The sequence below is a fragment of the Orcinus orca genome, chromosome 21 (genome assembly GCF_937001465.1).
Source record: "Orcinus orca chromosome 21, mOrcOrc1.1, whole genome shotgun sequence".
In the NCBI taxonomy this organism is placed as follows: Eukaryota; Metazoa; Chordata; class Mammalia; order Artiodactyla; family Delphinidae; genus Orcinus; species Orcinus orca.
In genome coordinates this window covers 25,635,001-25,659,350 of record NC_064579.1, presented here as the reverse complement: position 1 = coordinate 25,659,350, position 24,350 = coordinate 25,635,001, and the positions used below count along the sequence as shown (strand labels likewise).

General features: G+C 42.5%; 1 protein-coding gene across 2 annotated transcripts in view; it reads left to right on the top strand.

Moving 5' to 3' along the window:
• CSMD1 (CUB and Sushi multiple domains 1) overlaps window positions 1-24,350 on the top strand; it is a 1,746,885-nt gene that overhangs the window by 1,702,256 nt on the left and 20,279 nt on the right. For both annotated transcript variants that reach the window (XM_049704254.1, XM_049704253.1), the window contains exons 54-63: window positions 230-403; window positions 7,234-7,422; window positions 10,080-10,253; window positions 11,047-11,229; window positions 17,526-17,702; window positions 18,329-18,508; window positions 20,760-20,933; window positions 21,222-21,395; window positions 23,080-23,153; window positions 24,194-24,305. In XM_049704254.1, coding sequence (XP_049560211.1) covers window positions 230-403; window positions 7,234-7,422; window positions 10,080-10,253; window positions 11,047-11,229; window positions 17,526-17,702; window positions 18,329-18,508; window positions 20,760-20,933; window positions 21,222-21,395; window positions 23,080-23,153; window positions 24,194-24,305 — 1,611 coding nt within the window. The remainder of the gene's footprint in view (window positions 1-229; window positions 404-7,233; window positions 7,423-10,079; window positions 10,254-11,046; window positions 11,230-17,525; window positions 17,703-18,328; window positions 18,509-20,759; window positions 20,934-21,221; window positions 21,396-23,079; window positions 23,154-24,193; window positions 24,306-24,350) is intronic.

Below are 24,350 nucleotides of genomic sequence, written 5' to 3'. Positions count from 1 at the left end.
AGTACATTTGCCAGGCGCTAGTTATTTTCCACGATTATAATAAAAACTTGTGGATTCAGCCCATGATTCTTTCTCTCAATATTCCCTTCCAAATATAAACACAATCTGCAACATATCTGATTAGCTGTCAACCCCTCAATTCGTACATTTAACATACCTGCACATGTATTAATAAGGAATGTCAAGTGAGAGTGATGACTTGTTAACGTGGACCTGTCTTCCTCCGTAGCCATCACCTGTGGCCACCCAGGGAACCCTGCGCACGGCTTCACTAATGGCAGCGAGTTCAACCTGAATGATGTCGTGAACTTCACCTGCAACACCGGCTACTTGTTGCAGGGCGCATCTCGAGCCCAGTGTAGGAGCAACGGCCAATGGAGCAGCCCTCTGCCCACCTGCCGAGGTAGGAGAGCTTCCTCCGGGGTTAGTGAGGGCTGAATCATAACACCCAGGAGCCTGTCTGCGTGCATAGAGGGTGAAGCTTCCCCTCCAGAGTCAGGGCTTCTGCAAGCGCCTTTTGTTGTGGTGGGAAAACATTTCTGAGTATAACGTGCAAATCGCTCCATGGCCTCTTTCTTGCTATTGGCCAGATAGTCAATCAAAAAACCCTGGGATTCTCTACTTCAAAGACTACTAGTCTTCCGTTTGTCTTTCTCTCCATTTATGTGCTCATTTATTTCTGCCACATATATTCCACATCTTTGGTCCCTAAGCTTCTAGCCTTATGGATATATTTGAGAAGTTCTTATTGCTTTTAAATCTCAAGTTTTAGAAATTCACTTCTTTAGAAATCGACACATAGATCTGGACTAACGCCTACATTTCCAAGGGAATGCTGCTTTGTAGTTTTTGTATTTCTAGATGTTTGAGCTCATGCTATTTAAGGTTTTGCTTCAAATACTTTCCCTTAAAATATCTCCTTCAAATATTTTCCATTAAAACATCTCTCTTACTGAAGACGCATGCATGTCCTTCCATGTGAAGGTGAAGTTCTTTGTGGTTTTGGTTTGGATTTTTTGGTAATAATATGGTATTAAAGGCAGACACTTACGGAGGTCCCTTGCTCTGACAATCACCCACCTTCCCACTGGGCTCCAAGGGAGCTGTATTCAAATGCAACAATAGCAGAATGGGAATCCAGGCATGTTTTAAATAGCAGTTATGTGAAATTGGCTACAAGCTGTCGAGTCTGGCACGTGTCTATATCAGAGAGCTTGGCTTAAGCTCAGAGACAAAGTAAAGCCTCCTAATTCCACTTCCCTCTAAAACTCCCTTTTCAATGTTGGAAAGACTTGCTGTGAAGAGCAGAGACCCCAGGTTCCCTGTTCTCACTGTCCCCAGAAAGCAGGCTTCGGGTGTGTCCTGTTTGGGGGGGGATGGAGTATCTCACAGAGACGCCCCTGGTTTCTTGTTCCAAAGCTCCAGCTGGTCTCCTGACAACGTGGGGCTCTGGTCAGCTTGGCCATTGACAAGTTCATCTTGTAGGTTGTAGGTTATGTATTATAATTGTATTAGTCAGGGCCATGGAACGGGGTGACCGGGGTTAGGGGACATCTCGGAATGTGTGAGCCAGGGCAGGAAGCTGGCTTCTAAATGACCTCTCGCCCCTCTGCCTTCCACGTGGGGCCACCTTGGCAAACCCTACATGCTGACTGAGTACCGTGATGCACGTGGCTGTGATGAGCACGGGGACTCACTCAGCCTCATCCTCACCTCCCACAGGGAAACGTGGGGCCCATGTGTCTGCCAGGAGCCCTGAGCACGTGGACAGCAGTGGAAAGGCTTAGCTGTAGGTGTCTGGCACCCGGTAAGGCAGCTGCAAAGACTTAGGAAAAGATTAAACACCTTTAATCAAACTGTTTTCTCTGTCCTCTACAACAAGGAAAAAAACAGCACAACTGAAAGAATGGTTACAAATGAAGGCCCTTCAATTTGGGTTCAGTTTATCTTCACACAGCATTACGGCCTAACTGTGCCTTTGATGCCGTAGGTGTATGAGAACCATCTATATCCATTCCCCCCAAACCCTTCTACTCAACTTAATTTAATATTTATTAAGCACCTACTGTGTTCCGAATGCTGTGCTGCGCACTGTCAGTATAGAGATGGGTGTAATACTTCATACCTTTAAGTAGATACCATTCCGGGGGCTAATTAGGGGGAGAAGGTCCCCACGGCTCCTGAGACTCTGTCCACTGGACACAGTACATTCTGGCGAAATGACAGATTGAGTAAGTTCAAAACAGCAGGCTTTTAATTATCAAAACTTTTTTTGTTTCTGTACTTCATTTTCCTCTAACTTATGCCAAAAAGAGAGAGAGAAGAAATTAAATGCCTATCATTTATTAATGGTTTTTGGTGTTTTACAATAGATACTAGGTCCTTTAGATATCTATGGCGCAGTTTAAAGAATGCTAGAATGTGTTTTAAAGTCTTCGGTATTGATTTTGACTTTTCTTACCTTCCTCCCTTTTCTTGAAAAATAGGAATGGTCTTATTTTTTTAGTAGACGTTATTTTTTAGAGCAGTTTAGGTTCATGGCAAAGTTGGGCTGAAGGTACAGAGATTTCCCATAAACCCCCTGCCCCCACCCATGCACAGCCCCACCTCACCCCCCAATGTCACCACCCCCACCAGATGGTGCATTTGTTATCATTGATGAACCTGAATGGACACGTCATCTCACCCAGAGTCCACAGGTGACATGAGGGTTCACTCTTGGTGTTAGACGGTCTGTATGTTTGGACAGGTGCACAATGAGTGACACGTATCCACCACCGCCACATATCTTGCAGAGTGTTTTCACGACCCTAAAGTTTCTCTGTGCCCCACTTATTCATCCCTCCTCCTGCCCCCAGCCCCTGGCAACCCCTGATCGTTTTCCTGTCTCCATAGTTCTGCCTCTTCCACAGTGTCATACAGTTGGAATCACACAGTATATAACCATTTCAGATTGGCTTTTTTCATTTAGTAAATGCATTTAAGTTTCCTCTATGCTTTTTAATGGTTTGATAGCTCATTTCTTTTCAGTGATGAATAATATTCCATCGTCCCGATGGACCCCAGCTTATCCATTCACATACTGAGGGACATCCGGGTTGCTTCCAAGTTTTGGCAACTATGAGTAAAGCTGCTGTATTCATTCCTGTGCAGGTTTTTGTGTGGATATAAGTTGTTAACTCCTTTGGGTAAATATTAAGGCGCGTGATTGCTGGATTGTATGGTAAGAGTATGTTTATTTTTGTAAGAAACCCAAACTGTCCTCCAAAGTGGCTGCACCATTTTGCATTCCCACCAGCAATGAATAAGAGCTCCTGTTGCTCCACAACCTCGCCAGCGTTTGGTGTTGTCAGTGCTCTGGATTTTGGCCGTTCTAATAGGTGTGTAGTGGAATCTCATTATTGTTTTAATTTGCATTTCCCTGATGACATATGATGTGGAGCATCTTTTCATAGGATTATTTGCCATCAGCAGGTCTTATTTGCTGAGATGTCAGTTAAGGTCTTTGGCCCATTTTTAGTTGGGTTGTTTCTCTTCCTATTGTTGAGTTTTAAGAGTTTTTTTTTTAATGTTTCAGATTACTGTCCTTTATCAGTTATGTCTTTTCTAATATTTTCTCTTAACCTGTGGCTTGTCTTCTCCTTCTCTTGACACTGCCTTTGGAAGAGCAGAACTTTAAAATTAGTACTTAATTTTAAAAGCTGACACTTCAAAAACGTCTGATGAAGGAGGAGATGACTGACAAACAGTCCTCCGAGAGCTGAGGGGATTGGAAATCACCCCCTCATCTCCCGGGTGCCTCCCTGCTCGTGTTTCTGTTATTTTCTATTGCTCTGCTTTGCTTCATTTATGAACTAAGAGATACAATCTAGTGCACAGAATTTACATGCATATTATTCGACCAGGAAAAGCATGAATTCAAAGAGGTCAGACTTATAAAGACAGTGAAGCATCAGAAGAAAATGGCATGAAACTCATAAAGTTAACAAAAATAGCTACTCTCTTCATAAAACTTCCAGGGATTCTTCAAGGTGTGTACTGCAGTATGGCCTGATTCTTACCTTATGTGGTTCCTTGAATAAGCCCCCAGATGGTTCAGGGTGTTGTGTCTCATGTCAGCATCCTGTCGTGCTTGATTTCTTCTCCCAGATACTTGATGTGATTCTCAGATGTCTAATCTGTGGAGGTCAATGAGTTGTGGAATCCTGAGTAATCCTACAGCATCTGGTTAATGATGCAGGAGAGAAACCCCACGAGGACTTTGGAATGAATTCCCAGTAAATCTGTGCTAAAGTGAGGCTGACTTAGACACAGATTTCCACAAAGTCTCTCCACCCTGGACTCACCTTTTACCCTCAGACTCAGCCCTTCCCAGGGAAAAGCTCGGGCCATGCCAGCTGTGTTCGTGATAAATCAGAACCCTCCAGTCCAGGAAGCGACTCACCCCCTGGTTCTATCTTTACACACAGGGTCAGGAAAATAAATAAATAAAAGAAGGGATCCTTTTTGCTAGTAGTAATATCTTTCTGGAATAAATAAATTATATGGATATAAATTTCATGAAAAGGAATGAAAACAGATGTCTTCACATTTATTTTAAGAATCAGATTATGCCTACTGTTCCAGAGGCCCCGTTTCTATAGAAGAGCTTTCTGAATCTTTGTCTCCTAAATTCAAATATGTGTCAACATGAGCTTAAAAAGTTCAGTCAGTTCAAGGAGAAATAAATGAGTATACCAAGTCTGGCAGTTTTAGGATGAGTCACTTAATATTTTCTTTCCTTGTGTAATAATTTTTGTGTTACATGCAAATGTTTGGAGGTTTTATTTTCTCTTTCTTATCTACAGTTTTGTGGGATTGGCCATTTAAACTCAGAGAATTAAAATGTATGTCCTTTGCTATTACAGACACGAGTATAAAGAAAAGTAAGAAAATATGGGGTGAGTGAAGGTTCTGTTCTGGTTAGAGAGGAATAAAAAAGGAAACAAAAAAAACTCACTAAACTTGCATCACTGAATCCAGGGTCTTGTAGTGAATCCTCAAGTTCACTGGAGAATATCAGTTTTCTTCTATGAACAGTCAAAGAAATACTACCTTCCTCTTAGGTTCCCATGAGTTCTAAGTAAGCCAGTGCACGTGAAATGCTTAGCAAAGTGCCTGGCGCATAGGAGGCGCTCAGTCTCCCTGCCCCCACTCCCACCCGCCTCTGAAATTTAACTAGAATCAACTATAATCAATCAGAACCTTCTTTATCAAACCCAAATGTCTCATTCCACCTAAAACCAATTTCTTTATTCTTATCAGTTAGTGATAAAAGATGAAAGGTAACTTTCATATGTTTGAAAAATAGTCATCGTAAGTTGCTTTTGGTGACCGGTAATCCTACGTTTAAATTTTGATTCATCCAAGTAAACAAGTTGGAAATGTTTATTCTGTGTGATACACTGAATAGTCACCTCACCTTCGACTGTCCTCTCAACTTCATGAAACTCGTGAATTCTGAGCAGCTCTCCTCCCGACATGGTGGGGCTCAGAGAGCCCTGCCCTCCTGGGCCGGCCAAGGGGGCGTGCAGGCGGACCTCACCGCTACCGGAGCGATAACTGCTTCTCTTTTCGTTCTCCTCTTGCCTCCAGCCCCGCCCTCCTCTTGACCCCGAACACATAATGGCTCTTACTTTGTGCACTTCGTCTTCACCCACCGCACAATCAGGCTGCGTTCAGGAAAGCTGGGCCCGAATATAAGACTATGAATTATAGGAAGGAGGAGCCCGGTGGGGCGTGCGGAGTCCCAGGGCGCATGAGGCCTGGGCCGGGCGCCCTGGCGCAGGAAGGCTCGGCACCTCCACGTGGGTCGCCTAAGCGGTGTCCTTTCCTCTCACTGCAGAGAGTCTGCTGTGGTTTGGGGACCGTCCTCTAAGCACGACGTAAGCTCAAACTCGACACCATAGCGTCTTTGGCCTTCGGGCCAAGGCAACACCTTCCTGCTTTTGAAGGTCAGACACAAGGGAGCTGTTTCTGTCTCCTGGGCTTGACATGCAACTCTAAGTGCCCAATAGGCCGATGCAGGCGTTTTTCAGGTCATAAAAATAATCGTGCAAGTCAGTGACACTTTTTCCAAATAGCTAATGCCTGCTATTACGGTGGGTTTGGTGACAGTTTTATTGCAGGTGCAATGCACTATGGAGCCTTCAAAATACTTGCCGGGGCTCCGTAAACATGTTTGCTTGACTCGAAAGAACCTGTCTTTCTTCTATCAACTCAGGATTGGTTTCAGAAGGATAGGATATTATTCTGCAGCGCTGAAAGGGACCCTTGTCCGCCTCTGATCCGCCCACCCCGTCGTCCTGGGGACAGAGAGAAATCAGGGTGCAGACGGGCAGGGTTTGCCTTTGGCCGCTGGGACACCGAGTGCAGTGGCTGCCTGGGAACTTGTCATGCTACCGGCTTCTGAGCCAGAAATATCTGGAGAGAGCACGGCTCCCCAGCAGCTGTCCCATTCAGCGGTGGGCGGGTCAGAGAGAGAGAATTGGGGCTCTTTCTTTCCTCTGCACCTGCGAAAGCACGTGGCTGGTTCCCTCCCAGATGCCAGCCGGCACTCAGGCTCAGAGAGTGTCATTCAGATGAACCAGGCCCATCCCACTGTCGCTGCCGGAGCTGTTTCTACAGGGGAAGAAGCTTAAATCAGAGGCTGCCTTAATTTACACTTCTATTAAGTGTTGATAGAGGAGTTGTCATTTTTGTCTGCCTTAGACACATAACAGAAATGACTTAGGCACATATTGAAGCATTAGCGCATGTCATGGTGGGGTGGGAATTAATTACTGTGTCCCAGGCTGTCCTGAAGTACCACAGTCGCATACAAATATGTAGACTAACTTCAGCCGTTTCTATTTTAACATTTTCATAACATAAAAACCTAACCAGGGAAACGAATTTTAGACCTTACATTGAAGAAGCCTATTATTAGGAAACAGTTAAAGACCGTCAGCCTCGTGTTGTTAAAGGTGCTATAGTAGCCGATATATTGCTTGACACGTTTTGAAGCACAATGGCCCAAAGCAGGAAGTGGGATTCGTCAAGGGTACAGGATTTCACAAACTTTGGCTGTCATGCCGTCGTCCTACCAACTTTCTAAAACCACGAGGAGGAGTTTGCCTTCTCTGCCCGTCTGTCTGTTTTGTTTATGAAGGTATAGCTGCATTTGAATAATGTGCACCGCGCTTTCCTTTGCAGTGGTGAACTGCTCGGATCCAGGCTTTGTGGAAAATGCCGTTCGTCACGAGCAACAGAATTTCCCCGAGAGTTTTGAATATGGAATGAGTGTCGTCTATCACTGCAAGAAGGGATTTTACTTGCTGGGATCTTCTGCCTTAACCTGTATGGCAAATGGCTTATGGGATCGCTCTTTGCCCAAGTGTTTGGGTAAGTGAGGGTCCTTTTGGCCACAGAGCCCTGTAAGAACACCACCAACAGAACACGGTTTTTTTCAAGTATTCAAAACGGTACTGATTTTTAATTCTCTCTACCCACCCCCATCACAAATTATATTTGTTATTATGACAACTTTATAGGTTGGCCAGAAATCACCAAATGCAGCTCACACTAGTTTCGCGGGAAGAAAGGGGCGGGGGTGCTGGCCTGCTCGCAAAGCTGGCCCCAGAGGGAGACGGACCCGGCTCGCGGGCTCCGCCTGGACCGGGCTGTCTCTGCGTCTGCTGTTGCTGCGTGTCTCCTGCTTCGGGCCAGCAGGGAGGGTAATCCACCAGTTCAAACGAGCACCAGTGACCTCCAGACGGCGCCTCTTGCAACACCCCGAATCTTCAACACCATGCATCTGTCTGGACCAAGGTTCAGAAATATTGGCAAGAGGCTAGAAACGGAGTCTCCATCTATTGACCTAGTGTCTGTGGCCGGAAGGGTGGTGCTCTCTGAGGGGCCTGATCTGGGTCTCATCAGCGCTTCTGGTACAGTCCGATGTGAACATGATAAAAAAGATAGTGTCCTGGTCGTAATTTCCTCCCGACCCATAGGTTTAAACAAGAGGAGGGCGGATTGCCGTGAAGAACGGGGTGCTCAGGACAGACAAGATAGGCCGCCGCTATAGCTCCCCTCCAAACACTATTAACAGTACATTTTAGACCGTATAGGTTCACAAGGACACTTTCTTTTTTACCCAAATAGCTATAGTATTACTTTCTTTCACTTGAAAAATCATATTGTCCTTTAGCTCAGAGAGAATTTTCTTGTTAAAACATAGTCTGAAAATGAAGGAAAAGGAGTCACTCTCCTTGGCCTTTTAAAAATCAGTCAGAAACAAAACAAAACAATCCCTATCTTTTTAGTATTCATTTTGTGTGGGTAGAAAAAATAGGAAATGACAATCACATTATAAATGGAACTTACTGGAAAAAGTGATAATCGCTTTCACCTGTGACAATTACGGCGTTTCCAGTACATTTTCAGAGTGGATTGGTGCCGGAGACTTTTTTCCTGCAAGTCAGGGTCCCACAAAGCCCTTTCAGTCTACCCGGAAACCTGTCTCAAATTCTAACTGTAACAAAACAACGAATTCCTACAGAGAAAGAGAGCGATGACTTTCAAAAACAAATGTACAGGCTTACATGACAAAACACACCTGTAAATGTATTACTACCCTCATCAAGCTTTATGTTTTCTGGTTTTCTGTGCCTTCACACATGGGAATTTTTCAGAGAAATTAGTTTTGTTTGTTTTTCTCCCCAAAGATTTCTCTTGCATCTTCCCTGGTGTCTGTGAGACTTGTATTGGTTGTTGCAATGATGCCAGCATGCTCCAACCTCCAGGAACCAGGTTTTAACTGATCTCATTTTCCAAGGGGCGACTTCCCACCACTTGCGGTCATTAACCGCTGGAATTACCATGAATTTGGGAATACACGCTCGCAGAGGAGGTTTTGTTTTCACGTGCTCTTCAGCAGCTAACCTCCATCTCTATTTTTGCTGTTATACTGTTCCACTGATTTTTTTCTTTTCTTTCACCTGGAACTGATCATTTACCAACAATTTCACTGATTCAGCTCTAGTTACCTTCTTTTTAGGACTCCGTAGGTACACTGCTCTTGTCCAGTGAGTGGATGTCAGTGTAAGACAGTCTCAGGGGAGGGCTTACGTGACTCAGGGGGTGGGTAATGCCTTCCAACCTTTCTAACCTGCCCCTCTGGCTGGCATCACTTTGGGGTTGTCAGTGACCGAATGCAGCCCCTCGAGGATGTTAAACCAGCAGAGCCTTTGAATACTCTTTGGCATCATCAGCCCAGGTAGCTGTTTGTACGTGGTATAAAATTTGCCCATGGCTAACCCTAATTTTGGACTTTATAGAAAGGGAGAGATATGTCTTTACCATCCTATGGTAATCTGGATTCTAGAATTTTCCTTCTTGAGGGATAATTATGATTAGATGATGGGCCTGATTTGGTGTAATTATAAAGAAATGAGTGGACTACTTGAGGAAAATATTAATCAGTAATTTATTATTATTTTTTTTCCTTAAACATTTTAGATTGCCACCTATTCAAAGAAAAATTGTTAGATGGTCTCTCTAGACATGGGAACTGGAAGAGGAAGCAGATTTGACTGAGTTTTGTCCCCAAGCAAAGCATGATTGTCATACTAACTGGAGAAATAATGGAAATAGTCTTGGTGAATCTATGTTAGTTTCTAACATTTTGTGTAACACTGCTTGTTTAGGATACAGTTAAGGGCAGATGGAAAAAATTTAGGTAGAGTGACTTTCTTTTTTGAAAACCTAAATATCAATTTCTACCTTAAGCAAAGCTATCTTAACCTAATAAAAAAAAACAAACAAAAACTTCATTGACAGACCCTTTCGTGGACTTCAGTAATGTGACTATTCAGGGTAGGGGGAGGGTCGTCTGGAAATGGGCATTTCTTATCCACAGGGCACTGCAGCGATGTGCAGTGTATCCGCGTGTTTTTTGTTAATAGGTGATGATTGTATGAGTCTCTAAGGGACATTGACCAACACAAAGCAGCTTAACAGGAACAATGTACTCATTGATTTGATTTGATTTTTTTCTTAAGTTATTTCGTGTGGACACCCAGGGGTCCCTGCCAACGCCATCCTAACTGGAGACCTGTTTACATCTGGGGCTGTGGTTCACTACTCATGCCAAGGGAGACGGAGTCTCGTAGGCAACAGCAGCAGGACTTGCCAGGAGGACAGTCACTGGAGCGGAGCCCTGCCCCACTGCACAGGTGGGCATGACGCAGTGAGCTCTTCATTCCAGGTATTGGGTAGTGATGCCACTCTCTGAAGTCGGTATTACTCCGTTCCAGCCAAGTGCGCCTTTATGACGTAGCGTCAGCGTCGTCTTCATCTTCCTTCCCTTTGAACACTATCGCGACACATTTTCCTCTGCAGGAGTCTCCCTAGCGCCTGAGTAGGAAGCTTGCTCACCTTGACTCAGTTTGCCCCTGTTTTCCCCTCCTTTTCTGTGCTTCCTCTCAGTTCTTCCACATCTTTCCTGTCTCTGTCGTCAATTGTTAAATCAATCCTGTTTGGAAAAAATATCAACTTAATTCTTCCATGAATGTTTCATAATAAACAAAATATATAAACATAATAAACAAAATAAACATAATCAGCAGATGGACACAGTGTAGAAGCATCAAACCTCTCATTTGATTTTTTTCGTTCCCAACACACCTTCACCCCCATCTCCTCGTCAGCATCCTCACCAGCACTTCCAAAGAGCAATTCCTGCATTTACCATCCCCAGTATTTTATTTCTTCTAAGGAATATCAATTATTGTACAACCATATTTTAATAAGCTATTTCGATTGTAGTTACACAGAAACGATTTCTTAGCGTCTTCCGTTTTTGTGCTGTAATAAAGAAAATCTCTCAGGAGATTTCCAGAATGCTGTATGACTGTAACTGTGTTTGATACACATTTACATAAAGTTTCATTCCCTTTAAACATAACAGCCCTGTTTTAAACGAGTCTAACAGCATTGAGTATTGCCATACGTGTTTGTGTTCCATAGGAAATAATCCTGGATTTTGCGGTGATCCAGGGACCCCAGCACATGGGTCTCGGCTTGGAGATGAGTTTAAGGCCAAGAGCCTTCTCCGCTTCTCCTGTGAAATGGGCTACCAGCTGCGGGGCTCGGCAGAGCGAACGTGTCTGCTCAACGGGTCATGGTCAGGACTGCAGCCCGTGTGCGAGGGTAAGTTCAAGCCTGAAAGTCAGCGTTTCAGGTTGAAACCAGGTAACTCGCTCTAAAATGACCAGTAACATTCCACAAAAATCCTACAGGTTTACACTATTTCTACAATTAACCTACTTACTCCCCAAACGTATAAGAGAATCATCAAAAAGCACAGCTGGTTATACGGAGGTACCTGACTGTTCAAAAGATCATACGACACTATCCTCACCCTTTGGAAGTCCATGGTCTAAAGGAGGTGTCTGTCTTCTCCTGGTGACGTTCTCTGTGTGACTTTGCCGTGTTTTGTGGCTGCTGGTGGTGAGAGCTGAGGCGAAGGAGTTGTGAGTAGGGCAGAGTGAGTCGCTGCTGGGAGCTCCCTGCAGGCTGGAAGAGGCTTCTGTTCACACGTTCCTTCCAGGCTGTTGGTGGTCCTTGTTCAGAGCACTGTGTTGCAAAAGATTCTCGGGTTACTTTCCATATAATATTTTGGAGTGAGTCTATTTTATTGTACTATTTAAGAGGCATGATAGGAAATGGTGGGAAACCCCAGTAATAACAGTAAAATGCCACAGCTCTTTATAGCCACGATGTCACGTCTTGGCCATGCCTGTCTTAAGCACAGGTGAGCTGACATGTCATGAGTGTGTTCAGAGTCTAGAAAATAACTGAGTTAGAATTCGGACAGATAAGACTTTAACATTTGCACACGAACTTCTCAATGACTGAATTTTCAAGTCTAAAACAGTTACACCAATTAATTACCTATTTTTACATGTATGAAACACTTTCCATAGAATTTGATCAGCTTGAATAAACTCACACAATATCAACACCAGAAATATAGATCAAGTTCCCTTAATCTTTATTTTCCCTACTATGTCAACTCTCCTTGTACTGTCACTCATTTTATTATAGGTGTTATACAGATAAGTAGAATATAATATGCATGTATCTAATCTGACTATATTTTACATAGTTAACTGTATCATATGTAGTCTACATAATATAAAATGATATGTATGAATAAGCCAATCCTATGTATGCGTGTGTGTGTATCCTCTCATTGAGAGTCAGAGATTATCCTGGTTATTATAGTCAAAGACCTATCTATCTCTCTCTAGAGATAAGTATACATGATAATCCAAGATAATGTTTGACTCCAAATTGCCTCTTGACAATCAAGTTAATGTAAATCTTAAGATTAGGCCCTAAAGAAGTTAAATCAAATATGACTAAGTAGTTGTGGGGAAATGTCATCTGCAGCTGTGATTTGCAGGGTGATGCCATTTCTATTGACTGCAGTATGCGACTATAAGTTAGTAGAACTTTTCTCACTCTCAGTTCCCTCCCCTGTTGTAGAAATTTGAATGTTAAAATTTGCATGAGAGCATGTCCTTCTCACCAAAACCAGAACATTTCATTTTCTGTTCTATAATATAGTACCTCAAAGTTACACATGACCTTCGTAATCTACAATTACACCCCATCTAACCTTTTCTCTATACCACACCTGTGAATTTTTGGTCCAGAAGTATTTGAACATTATGAAAATTAAATAAGATTTCCACGTCAATCCATGACATATTAAACGATAGTAGGCCCACCTTCTTATTGAGAACAACTATAAAACAACAAAATACATGAGACAATTACGTGAGTTATTAAACAACAGACAGGGCGTGACTGTGTTCCTTAGGAGAAAATAAATAAGGTGAGCTCCATAACCCCTCTGTCACTCTGTGCATTTTTCTTGCTGGGAAGCTGGGAAGCAGAACCCAGGTGGTACAGTGACTTGGTGAGGTGATGAGGTAGAAATTGTTTTAGGTTACTGAAATGGAATTTGCAGAAACGGGAATCCAGGAAGAGGGAGCTGACAATGGGAGGGCCCCAGAATTCTGTAGGCGTGTTCACAGGTGGCTCAGCTGAGGGCTGGGCCGACAAGCACGCGTGAGACTCAGTGATGCACAGACCTTCTTAGCGGAGAGCAGACCTGTGATAGTAGAAGTCATACCGTACTGAGAGACACTGTACACTCAGGATGCTTCTTGGAGGCCTAGAGAGCCCATACGTTGTGAATAGGTACCACCCCCTAAAATCAGGGGGACAGGCTGGAACTAAGAGCAAATCATGTTAGGACTCAGACTAACTAGCTCTCCGCTAACAGAATAAACCTGATGACAAGACCCAGAAGATCTATAACTACTTCAAAAGCCCACCAGAGCAAAGCCAACATCTTTTAAAGGAATGACATGCTCCATGCAGTAGTTCATTCACAATGTCCAGCATACAATAAACAGTTACTGCATCGGCACAACCCAGGACAATATGACCCACAGTCCAACCAACCAACCAACCAACCAACCAACCAACTAAACAAACAATAGGGATAGAATCGGATCCTGAGATGACCCAAATGTTGAAAAACACAATAAGGATTTAAATAAGCTATTAAAAATATGTTCAAGACTTTACAGTAAATTGAATTGAAACAGGGAATCTCAACAGAGAAATGAAAATAATGAAAGAGAATCAAATGGAAACTCTGGAAATGAAAAGTACATTATCTGATAAAAAGTTTTCTGGATCAACTTAGCAGATGAAAAATGTCAGAAGGATCAGTTAACTTGCATACAGGTCAGTGAAAATTATCCAATCTGAAAAACAGAGGGAAAGAAGATGGAGAAGAAAAATCCCAGCACAATAATTTCCTATTGGATAATATCAAGCAGTTTAATGTACTTGTAATTGGGGTTCTAGAAGAGAAGGAGGGAATGGTGCAGAAAATTATTTGAAAAAATACTGGTTAAAAGTTAACCAAATTTGGTGGGGAAATATAGCTTCCAAGGCTCAACAAACCTCCCTTAGATACATTCTGTGCTATTAGGGATGGTCATTTACTTGAGACTATACATTCTATATTGGGTTTATCTCAAGCACTTTAGTTTATTGCAAATTTAAAAAGTGAAAAAATTAAAGTGGTTGAGAGTGAGTAATGTTTTCCATACAAATCTCACTTTGTTGCTGGGATATGACACTATGAGCTTTATTCCAGCAAAACATAAAGGAATTCATTTATTTGATTAGGAGAGCTTAATTGGACTTCATTTCATGATGTACTTAACTCAGACTATACAAAGTACTCTTTAAATAGCATTTAGTTTATCAAAAGTCAGAAATTCAAAGGGTTCCTATAAAATCCTTATAAACTTGGACCTTAAAATCTGTATACAGATAGAAGTTGAGTTACTAAAATGTTTCAATACTAAAAATATTTCTCAGATATGCCCCACAAAACTGGCTACTTCCAAATTGCATTGTACAGCTATCATGGGAAGCTGTATAATTAATTAATAGTATGTGTTACACTCGCTAAAACAACAAATGATGGGTAGGATATATGACTAACTCCCCTTCCCACTCCCCCTCTCCACATGTAGAGGTCTTAAAATTTTTTGGAGAATCTGTTGCTTTATGTTTTTTCTCCCTTGTTATCGTAGGTCCGTATCTTTGGGGCACATATTCTTTTTTGTAGAAAATGGGGTTATCAGTGACTTTTTCATTGCCACAAAGGTTAGCCATGACCTATATATTCAATCCCCTAACCGAGGTCACCTCCCTCCTGATACTTTACCTTCTCTGAATCTGTTAAAAACATTAGCTCCTGATGGATATTGCAATAAATTATAAAGAGGAGGAGTCATGCATCACAAAAGAAAAATGTTTTAAAAATTCTTCAACATCAAAGAACTTAAATTTATAATATATTTTCATCACTTTAAGCCATGTTTTCTTTTGTTAGCAACCTCATCTTTTAATCCCAGGCTCATTGACTTACTTTTCAAATGGATATATCTTACCAAGTTGCTTAAATATAACTACATCTTTAGGGTTAGTTGCATTAGGCAACTCTTAATCCTCTTTGCCACGAGATTATGATAAAGTTGACCTTTTATTCAGGTAATGGACTAAAATGGGATTGAAATGATAATGAAAATAACAATACTAGTACTACTACTAATCTACCAGATTGTTTACTAGGCGTTTTACACTTGGTATGTGTAATCTTACAACAACAGGGAGCAATTATCTTTCTTATACCCATTTTACAGTGAAGACACTACATGTTGAGAACTTGAATTGATCGCTAACATTTATTTAACTTGTATGATCAGAGAGTCAAACCTATAACTATTTGACTCAATTTAACAGCAATCTTCCTAATACAGCATGCTAAGTGAATGGTACTGATGTCTATGAACAATAAAGTGCATCTGGAATAAGTGTAATGCTATTTTATTATAAATTGATAAAAAGAAAATATCTTTTACCGAAAGGAATCACATTAACCAAATGTACTTTAAAAAAAGATGTATTTTAAAAGAAATTTTAACTTGTAATTTTAAAAGAAATCTTGTCTTCCTTCTAGTGACCCTACATTTAATCTCTTGTTTTGCTTTAGTGATATAGTCCCCGTATGTCTTACAACATTAAGACCTTGATGTAAAAACAGCTATGTTGACTCTGTTTTCTAACCCTCATTTTCATAGGCAAAGCCGTCAGTGAAAGTGTCCCTGTCAGGAAAAAAAAAGTTAACCATGAATTTGATTTTATAGGATACAGTGTTTGAGGGAACTTTATAAACATTAGGATGTCATTATTATGATGGACATTCTTTCACTGACAATATATTAAGTTGAATATGTTTTCAACAGTGACCTGCTTTAGTTTAGCATTAGTCCTTCACAGATCACTTTTGAAAATTGCTACATAGATTTTAATAGCAGATATGATTAGAATAAAATATAATGATATACCCAGGTGTCTTTTGTTATGAATTAGATCAATATAATTCTTTGCTTTGTCAGGCTTGCACTCATACATGTGTGCAGTAACTGTGCACAGGAAATGATGAATCAGTATTTGTTGAATGGATGAGGAATTGTCTTGAATAGGCCAACAGCTTGGATTTTTGCAATGTGAAATTTTTATTTATGTCACAGCCATCAAAGAACTTTTGAGCTTTAGAGAATGTTAGATATCCTCTGCTTCAAGATTGATAACTATATCTCATCTCAAATGCCAACCAAGAAACTACTGAACAATCTGTGTTCGAAGGGATTGTAAGTCCAAAACCCAGACTCATCAGGGAAGAGGGTTATAATTGATAAGTTATGTCCTACGTGGGCACAGGCATAGAAGCACCAGCATGTGTGCTTTTTATTTGTCAAACAAGATCTAGTCCAACCTGAGAGTATGTGCATTTTTTAACATAATATGATAGGGAATTCCCTAAACTTCCATTATAGTGGCTTTTACTTTGCAATCTGTTTTCTTTCACATTTTTAGGAAGAGTGTGTCTTTATTCTCAAGGCTAGATTTGAAAGTGGAGCAATTAAATAGGCAAGAGTATTTGTAAATACTTTGGTCATTCTCAGAAAAAGAACTCATGATACATTGTGGTTATTAAAATTCACATTCTTTGTACGTCTGCCTGTTGTGCATTATTGTGGGAGGCTAAGGAGGAAAAATAACCGTCTTTATGGTAAATGGGTTTGACTGAAAAAGGCAAAAAACCTGTTATGGATTAAAATCTTCACCTTGATACACACCCAGCAGCTGCTGAGTTTCCTTGTTCACTGACGAAGGAATACACATGACAGATACTCAGAGTGTAGATCTGTTACACCGCCCAGCTGAAGTCTTCATGCCTGTACATGGCATTGCAGTCGTCTGGAGAGAGATTTAAGGTGCAGCCATTCCGAAGCCGGTTAACACAGCTGCCCGTAGACTGGGGAACATTGAGGAGACCGTTTCACAGAACAGTTTAAGTGTAGTCATTCGTATTTCTCAGGCCTCCCTTATTTTTTAAAATGAATTGTCCTGGAGATGTAAAATATGACCTGATTTGCCCAGGTTTTTTAACTCAGCTATTGCAAGAGGGAGACAATTCTGAGTCACTAGTATCATACAGACCCTTTAAAAGAGCATGATAATTTTACTGTTTGTTATAAACATGTTAAATCTCAGACTACCATGGTTTTGAATTGTCAGTGCTTTAACTCATCTTTTAATCTGTTTGGAAGTAATGCGTTTTAGAAAAGACGATACAAACATGTAGCTTGCACATTTGTAACTCATCCATAAGAGAATGGCATGAGTCTTAGAGTAAAATATGTGGGAAAAGTTTCCCATGGTTACGTGTCCTGTGATTTTTGGAATAAATGAGCAGTCTGCTACCCCGATGGCCTTTGGCCTCTCAGGTTCCTCACGTGGTGACGGGTCTCTCTGTACGGCCCGGTTTTGTTCCCTCACAGCTGTGTCCTGTGGGAACCCGGGGACGCCCACCCACGGCATGATCGTCAGCAGCGACGGCGTCCTGTTCTCCAGCTCCGTGGTCTACGCCTGCTGGGACGGCTACAGGACCTCGGGGCTGACCACGCGGCACTGCACCGCCAACGGGACCTGGACGGGTACAGCCCCCGACTGCACACGTGAGTGGCCTGCTGTCCTGGTGGGTCCAGGGCATCACAGTGACATCTACCTGACAGAGAAAATAAATTGATTTTATAGTATTGTACTGATTTTTTAATCCATAGAGAAAACAGGATTATATCATATCATAAATATGTTTGATATTATGGCCAATTATTAAACACTTTTAGATTTTTCTTCACTTTCTTATTTATATGGTTGAAAGTGCTTTGCATGGCTGGTTGGGTTGGATATTGTAAAACTGAGGTCCAAGAAAGTCAAGGTTTGTTCTCTCTGTAGACCAGTTAGTCTGAGGGAAATGGGACAGGTGCTTGGTTCTCTGATCTCAGCCTGTGCCTCTGTGCTTGACTCTGTGGTGTGACCCCTCATCACGCCTAACCCAGGACTGGACATGGGTGCCAGCTGTCACCCGCACACCAGTGGGATAGAAACGAGCGGTTCCAAACATGCAGCCTCCTGACCGCCGGCCAGTAAGACTGTCAAACAGAGAGAGGGGGGTATTGCTGTAATAACACATGCCTTAACCACTCTGAATAGCAGCTTAAGGAGAGTCACTTCAATAGAAACCAGGAACACGTCATTTCATGATAATATGTTTCTCCGACTCTTTTTCTTCACTTACCAGTTATAAGCTGTGGAGATCCAGGTACGCCGGCAAATGGCCTCCAGTTTGGGACAGATTTCACCTTCAACAGTACGGTCAGCTACCAGTGTAACCCCGGCTACACCATGGAGCCTGCCACGTCCTCCACTATCCGCTGCACCAAAGACAGTGCGTGGGATCACAGCAAACCTACCTGCAAAGGTCTGTGGCTCTACTCACGCATATAGAAGTCTTTATTGAGTTACGTTTTATTTCATTTTGCAAGCCTCTATGTAGACCTTCTATGTGCCAGGCATTCTTGTAAACTCATTCGCAAATATTAAGTCACTTCATTTTCTTAATACTTTAATCTCCGCTTTACAGACGGGAGACTGACTCACAGAGAGTTTTAGTAAATGCTCAGGATCACAGATCAGGGCTTGGAGACATCAGGGTTCACTGGCAGTCACACTCCCTCTGGAGTCTGTGCTGTGAACCCCAGCTTTGCTCTCTTGGCGAACGTGGCCGTGTTAAGTCTGTGGCAGATACGATAGGGACTGTTACCACGGGGACGTAGAGTCAGGTCAGAGAGAGAAGCCAGTCATCAAATAAGGCAGAAGAGGGGCAGAGATTGTCAGTGCGTGATGTTCTGTGGGCTTTGGATGCGGAGACTAACGATGCCACATGGTGTGGAGATGGTATGGAAAGATTTACGACTTGGACAGCAGACTTTCCAGGGAGAGCAGAGCGGGCGGAAGGTGTCTGCATGGCTTGAGGGAAGCAGGGGGGCAGGGGGGTGACAGCTGTACCGGGGCTGGATTTGCACGGTTAGGGCTCTGCAGCAACACCAGAGGGAGCCTGCGGGCTCTTGTCAGCTGGGCCAGAGGGGAAGGGAGAGGGGAGGGTATTAAAAAGGGGTGCCCGACTCTTCATTAGACGGCAGACAGATAAAAACCGTGAGTGGAGAGCTGGAGCAGCAGGAAGCCCTAGCGAGGAAGGCGCCGTGCTCAGAGGGCTCTGAAGGACAGGTAGTTTGTGTAGAGCTTGTTGTGAGGCTCAGGTGAGATCTCCGCACCCTGACGGCGGTGTTTCCAACCCTCCTGGCCTGGGCGGTTCTGGGCACGCCCTGGTTTCCTCCTGCTGGAGGGTGAGGGCCCCTGTCTTCCACCCGTCTTTCCATCTGTAGTTATTAATACGATGCTGCTGTGGAGCAGGTGTTACATGGATGTGTAGTGAAGCTCACACAGTCGTGTTGGGACTGTTGCAGCCACGTGAGCTTGTCGATAGCACTTGTCCATAGATTGTCAGGTCCCTGGGACTTCATATGTTTGTGTGGGTCTCTGTCCCTCTGTTGCGTTAATAATACTTCCCTGGCCAGCCAGGCCCTTGCAGAAGAGACCTCTCTCTCCACCTGAACTCTTCTCCCACTGGCCGCCCTCGTCCTCCCCTCCGTGGAACCATGTCACTCGTCACCGCTCCCACCCGGGGGCCTTGCCGCTTGACGTCGTCTGTCTAGAGACACATTCCCCCAATCTTCACATAGGGGTTCTCCAGAAATATTTGCTGAATAGACAGAGAGAAGGTTGAATGGCAAGAGAAGGGCCCATTTCCAGCTTCCGGCTGTGCATGAGTGGTTCTGGGTCTGTGTGTCTTTCTCGCGTGCGAATGCCCATGCGAAACTGCAGGTGAGAGAATATAGGTGAGTCTTCCTTCCTGCTGTCTCCTGCTGCCTGGACTGTCACTGGCAAACCTCCTCCAATGTGAAAAGTCTAGGAGCGCTTGGATCTTCAGGGAAGCTTTTAGACAAGGCATCTTAGAATAATGGCTGGAGTGGGAACGGTGGACGCCAGCACCAGCTGGGGAGTCACTCGTGAGAACCGTGTTCTGGCCCGAAGCTCCTAGACTGTGATAAAACCCTGGCAAGTGGTTTCTTACAGAATCTTCTTCAACCATGCAGTCACTGGTTTTTAATTCTTCAGCAAATGGATCAACAGACTATGTCTTTTGGAAATTATATGCTATCTTTATATAAAGAAAAAAATACAGATAGAGGGAGAAATTCTTACCATCTGTATATATAAATTCAAAAGTCTGTACTCATGTCATGGGACCACGTTCTGACTGGATTTGTCTCTGGTAAACAACATAAAAAGACACAAATCGAACAGCAGTCTTTCTTTCTTTCTTCGTCTTATACATATTGAGACTGTTGTGTTTAATCCCACACTTTCTTTTACAGTGTGATATCTTTTGACCTTGCTTGGCTTTTATGGACTTGATCTAAATTAATGAAGAAATATTGGAGAAAAGTTTTATTATTTTGATTTACTTTCTCAATAATCTTCTATTAAAAAATTCAGCCCTTTGTAGATGTCATTTGCAACGCAGGTAAAATGAAAATGTTAGTCTGTGGTGCATTATGGTTGTGGTGGAAACTCTAGAATGTTGAATCCCATGTGTTCTCTGGAAACAGCTGTCATGTGTGGTCAACCTCCTCCAGTTCAGGATGGGAAAGTGGAAGGATCAGATTTACGCTGGGGCGCCAGTGTGAGCTACAGCTGCGCCCAGGGCTTCCAGCTCTCTCACCCCGCCATCCTCTCCTGTGAAGGCCGTGGCGTGTGGAAAGGAGAGGTCCCCCAATGCCTGCGTAAGTCCTCTGGGAGAACCGGCTCCCAGTCTCATTTGCAAATCACCAACAGGCACACCCTCGGTTACAGTCTGAGGAAAAGAGCCTGCGTGATTTATAGCCACGTTACAATAGGTAGAAATTCCAGTTTGAGACTACACTGCCCAAGGGCAGATTCTGTTCTTTTCATCATTTGTTGGTTTAATAGTGATACCTAGAGATTTAATGGAAACTAGTTGAACAAGTTTAGTAGGTTAAGCTAATCCACGGACACAGAATGCGAACCGACGTCTCGGTTGTTTTCTACAGCTGTGTTCTGTGGAGACCCGGGCACGCCTGCTGAGGGACGACTCAGTGGGAAAAGCTTCACCTATAGATCTGAAGTCTTCTTCCAGTGCAGATCTCCCTTCATCCTGGTGGGGTCATCACGGAGAGTCTGCCAAGCGGATGGCACGTGGAGTGGCACACAGCCCACCTGCATCGGTACTGATGACATGACAGCCCTGAGGGGCTTGGGGATGAGGACATTTCATTTTAAAACTGGACCATTTGTGGGCACATAGATAACGTTCTTATAGGTAATGCTCTGCGTAGGCGCTAATCAGCTACACTGATGGGCAGCCTCTTAAATCGTGCCAACTGAGTTGGCAGTTCATGTTATGAGTCGTTTAAAAATTGCTCCCAGAGTCTGTTCTCTTACCCCAGTCCCTCTATCTCCTGCCCGTCTCAACCAACAGCCACGTTCTTTAGGGGGAAGAGCGCTTTGCGGAAGCTGCCACTATTGCTGTGGCACCAGAGGGACACCTGAGCCTTTGCTTTCCTGTCCCCCTGTCCCCCACTAAACTGTCTGCACCGCTGGCCACGGTAGAGAGGGCTGCAGGGACACTCGTGCTCTGTTGACTTTCCAACATGAAAATGAAACTTCAAGTCAGAAGACACTATGTGGCCTAACTCCTCATTTTCAGACTTAATCTCTGTTTCATAGAAAGGGTTCAGGTAGAAATTACAGTGGTCGAAAGTCACTCCATCAGCGGTACAGAGACCTGAATCCTCCATTCTCCACTCAGAGCCTCTTTTCCTCCTGCAGACTCAAGGTGATGGCCAGGGTCATTCTGCTCACCCAGCTCTCCTGAGCACAAGACGCGTAGCAAGCAATTAATGATTTATATCCTTGGTTGTTTTCTAAGAAATTAAATCGTATCTGCTTAATACGGTTTTTTGAGTTTGCTCTTGTGGCACTTAAGAGGTACCAGGGGTACATTTTTGCACTGAAATCTAAAGATGTTTTAAAAAACACTTTTTACCAAAAATAGTCCTTTGTCATTACATTATTTACTCATGTGTATGTATATTTTTGTATATTAATTTATGAATGATTTTTTCAGGAAAAAATACATATTCAGGAACCAAAAAAAATACAGTGTTAGAAATAATTTCATTGAAGCACTGCCTTTTCTAGTTAATGTTTACTGCCACTTGGTTTAAACTATTGCTTTACTGTAGCTATTTCTGAAAAACTTAAAAAAAATGTTTTTCTTCCCCTGATATGTTAGTTTCTCTTGAAAACATACTTTTTTTAAAAAGTTATCTATTTTGTTTTCCCACTAGCAGTGGAGAGCAGCCGTAGTAAAGCTGAAGTGCTCGCTGATGGCTGAAATACTACATTTTTTGGAAAATTATCACTGTTGGTCTACTGTATGCTTCTGTTTCTAAGCATTAAGTATACTCCTCATTTTGAAATCTTGAAGAAAATTAATTCAGGACATTTGGAGTAATGTAATATATGGCCAAAGGAGATGGTAATTAATTAAATCCTTAAAAAATGATCATAATAGATAATTATTGAAGATAATATACTATTAACCAACCAATACATCAGTAGAGAAAAATTAAACCAGAGAGTGGAAAAGAATGTGCTTATTCTGATATAGAAAATAATATACAGAGCAATTCAGAGTCTGCTAAAGCACTAAAAATTAATATCTAAAGAAAGTATCTGAAAAAAAGGCAAAAAGAGCAATTTAATTTTAAACTTTTGTGCAAAACATCTTGCACATTTGACAAAACACAATTTTCTGAATTTCATGAGACCTGTTAGTAAAAGTGTTAGAGTCCCGGTAATAACCATACCTGGTTCTCTAACTTTTGTTTTAATTGTGAATTTCAGATCCTGCTCACAACACCTGCCCGGACCCCGGTACCCCACAGTTTGGAATACAGAATAGCTCAAGAGGATACGAGGTTCTCCATTTTTACTTCACCATGTTTTTCTCTACGTTGAAAGGAAACTGATACTTAAACATATGTGTGTTTTTATGTACCGTATTTGATTCAAGTTACATTTGCCCAAACAAAATCCATTCAGAGAGGATTTCCGCTTGTTATTTGAACTGTCAACACTGAGATAACTGTATGTATCTTATTTACACAGTATTAACTGCTATATTAATTTCTATTTGAAAGCAGGCATATTTTTATATTTTTTGTCTGCTGAACTGACACAGCAAATCTCAAAGCAGGGTGACTTGCCACTGAAGAGCTACAAATAAAAAGACCCCATTTGGTGACCTGATAGAATAGGTGAATAGTATTAAATTCTAGAGACAAAAACAGAAGAAGAAAATGTGTTCAGGCCCCATAGTCTAGGGTTCCTGTATGGTATCTCTTCTCTGTATGATCTCTCATAACTCTAAGAGTGGTTAGCATGCTCAATATTGAATATTTTCAATGTTCATTTGACCTTTTAAATAAAAAGTACATTAACACGAATATTGGAGAAATACCTAAAGATGGAAAGTAATGAAGCTTGAAATACAATGTTTCAACCATCTTAAGTAATCGAGTGACTTCAGGGGTCTCTGATCAGATGGCTTTGAAAGCCAGAGCTAAATATGCACACTCTGTTAATTTAGAATAAAAGTCCTTTTAATAATTTAGAATAATTTAGAATAAAAGTCCTTTTTCTTCAGCCACTTCTCCCTGTTTTTCCTGAAACTTAAAGTGTTCTCGTTTGATTGGCCCTGATGCACACTGGCCCCTTCCTGATGGCCTTCACACACCCTGCCAAGGACGTAGGTTAAAGCCAGCACATTTTATACTGGGGCTCACATGTGGCCTTGAAGGCTCAGGTAACATCTTCTGGCATATAGACATGTAGGGCCAAGTATATCGGAACACTGGAATATACTGCACGTGTGTGTCGTTCTCACTGACTCACCATAAAAGACCCAAGTTTTGGTCCCCCCTGGTTTCAGCAGTTCCTCACTGGGTTTCCCATCCAGGTTGGAAGCATGGTGTTTTTCCGGTGCAGAAAAGGTTACCACGTTCAAGGTTCTACAACGCGAACTTGTCTGGCGAACCTGACGTGGAGCGGCATCCAGACAGAGTGCATCCGTAAGTGCGACGCCTGCTCGAGGTCGGCAGGGACCTGTCTACTCT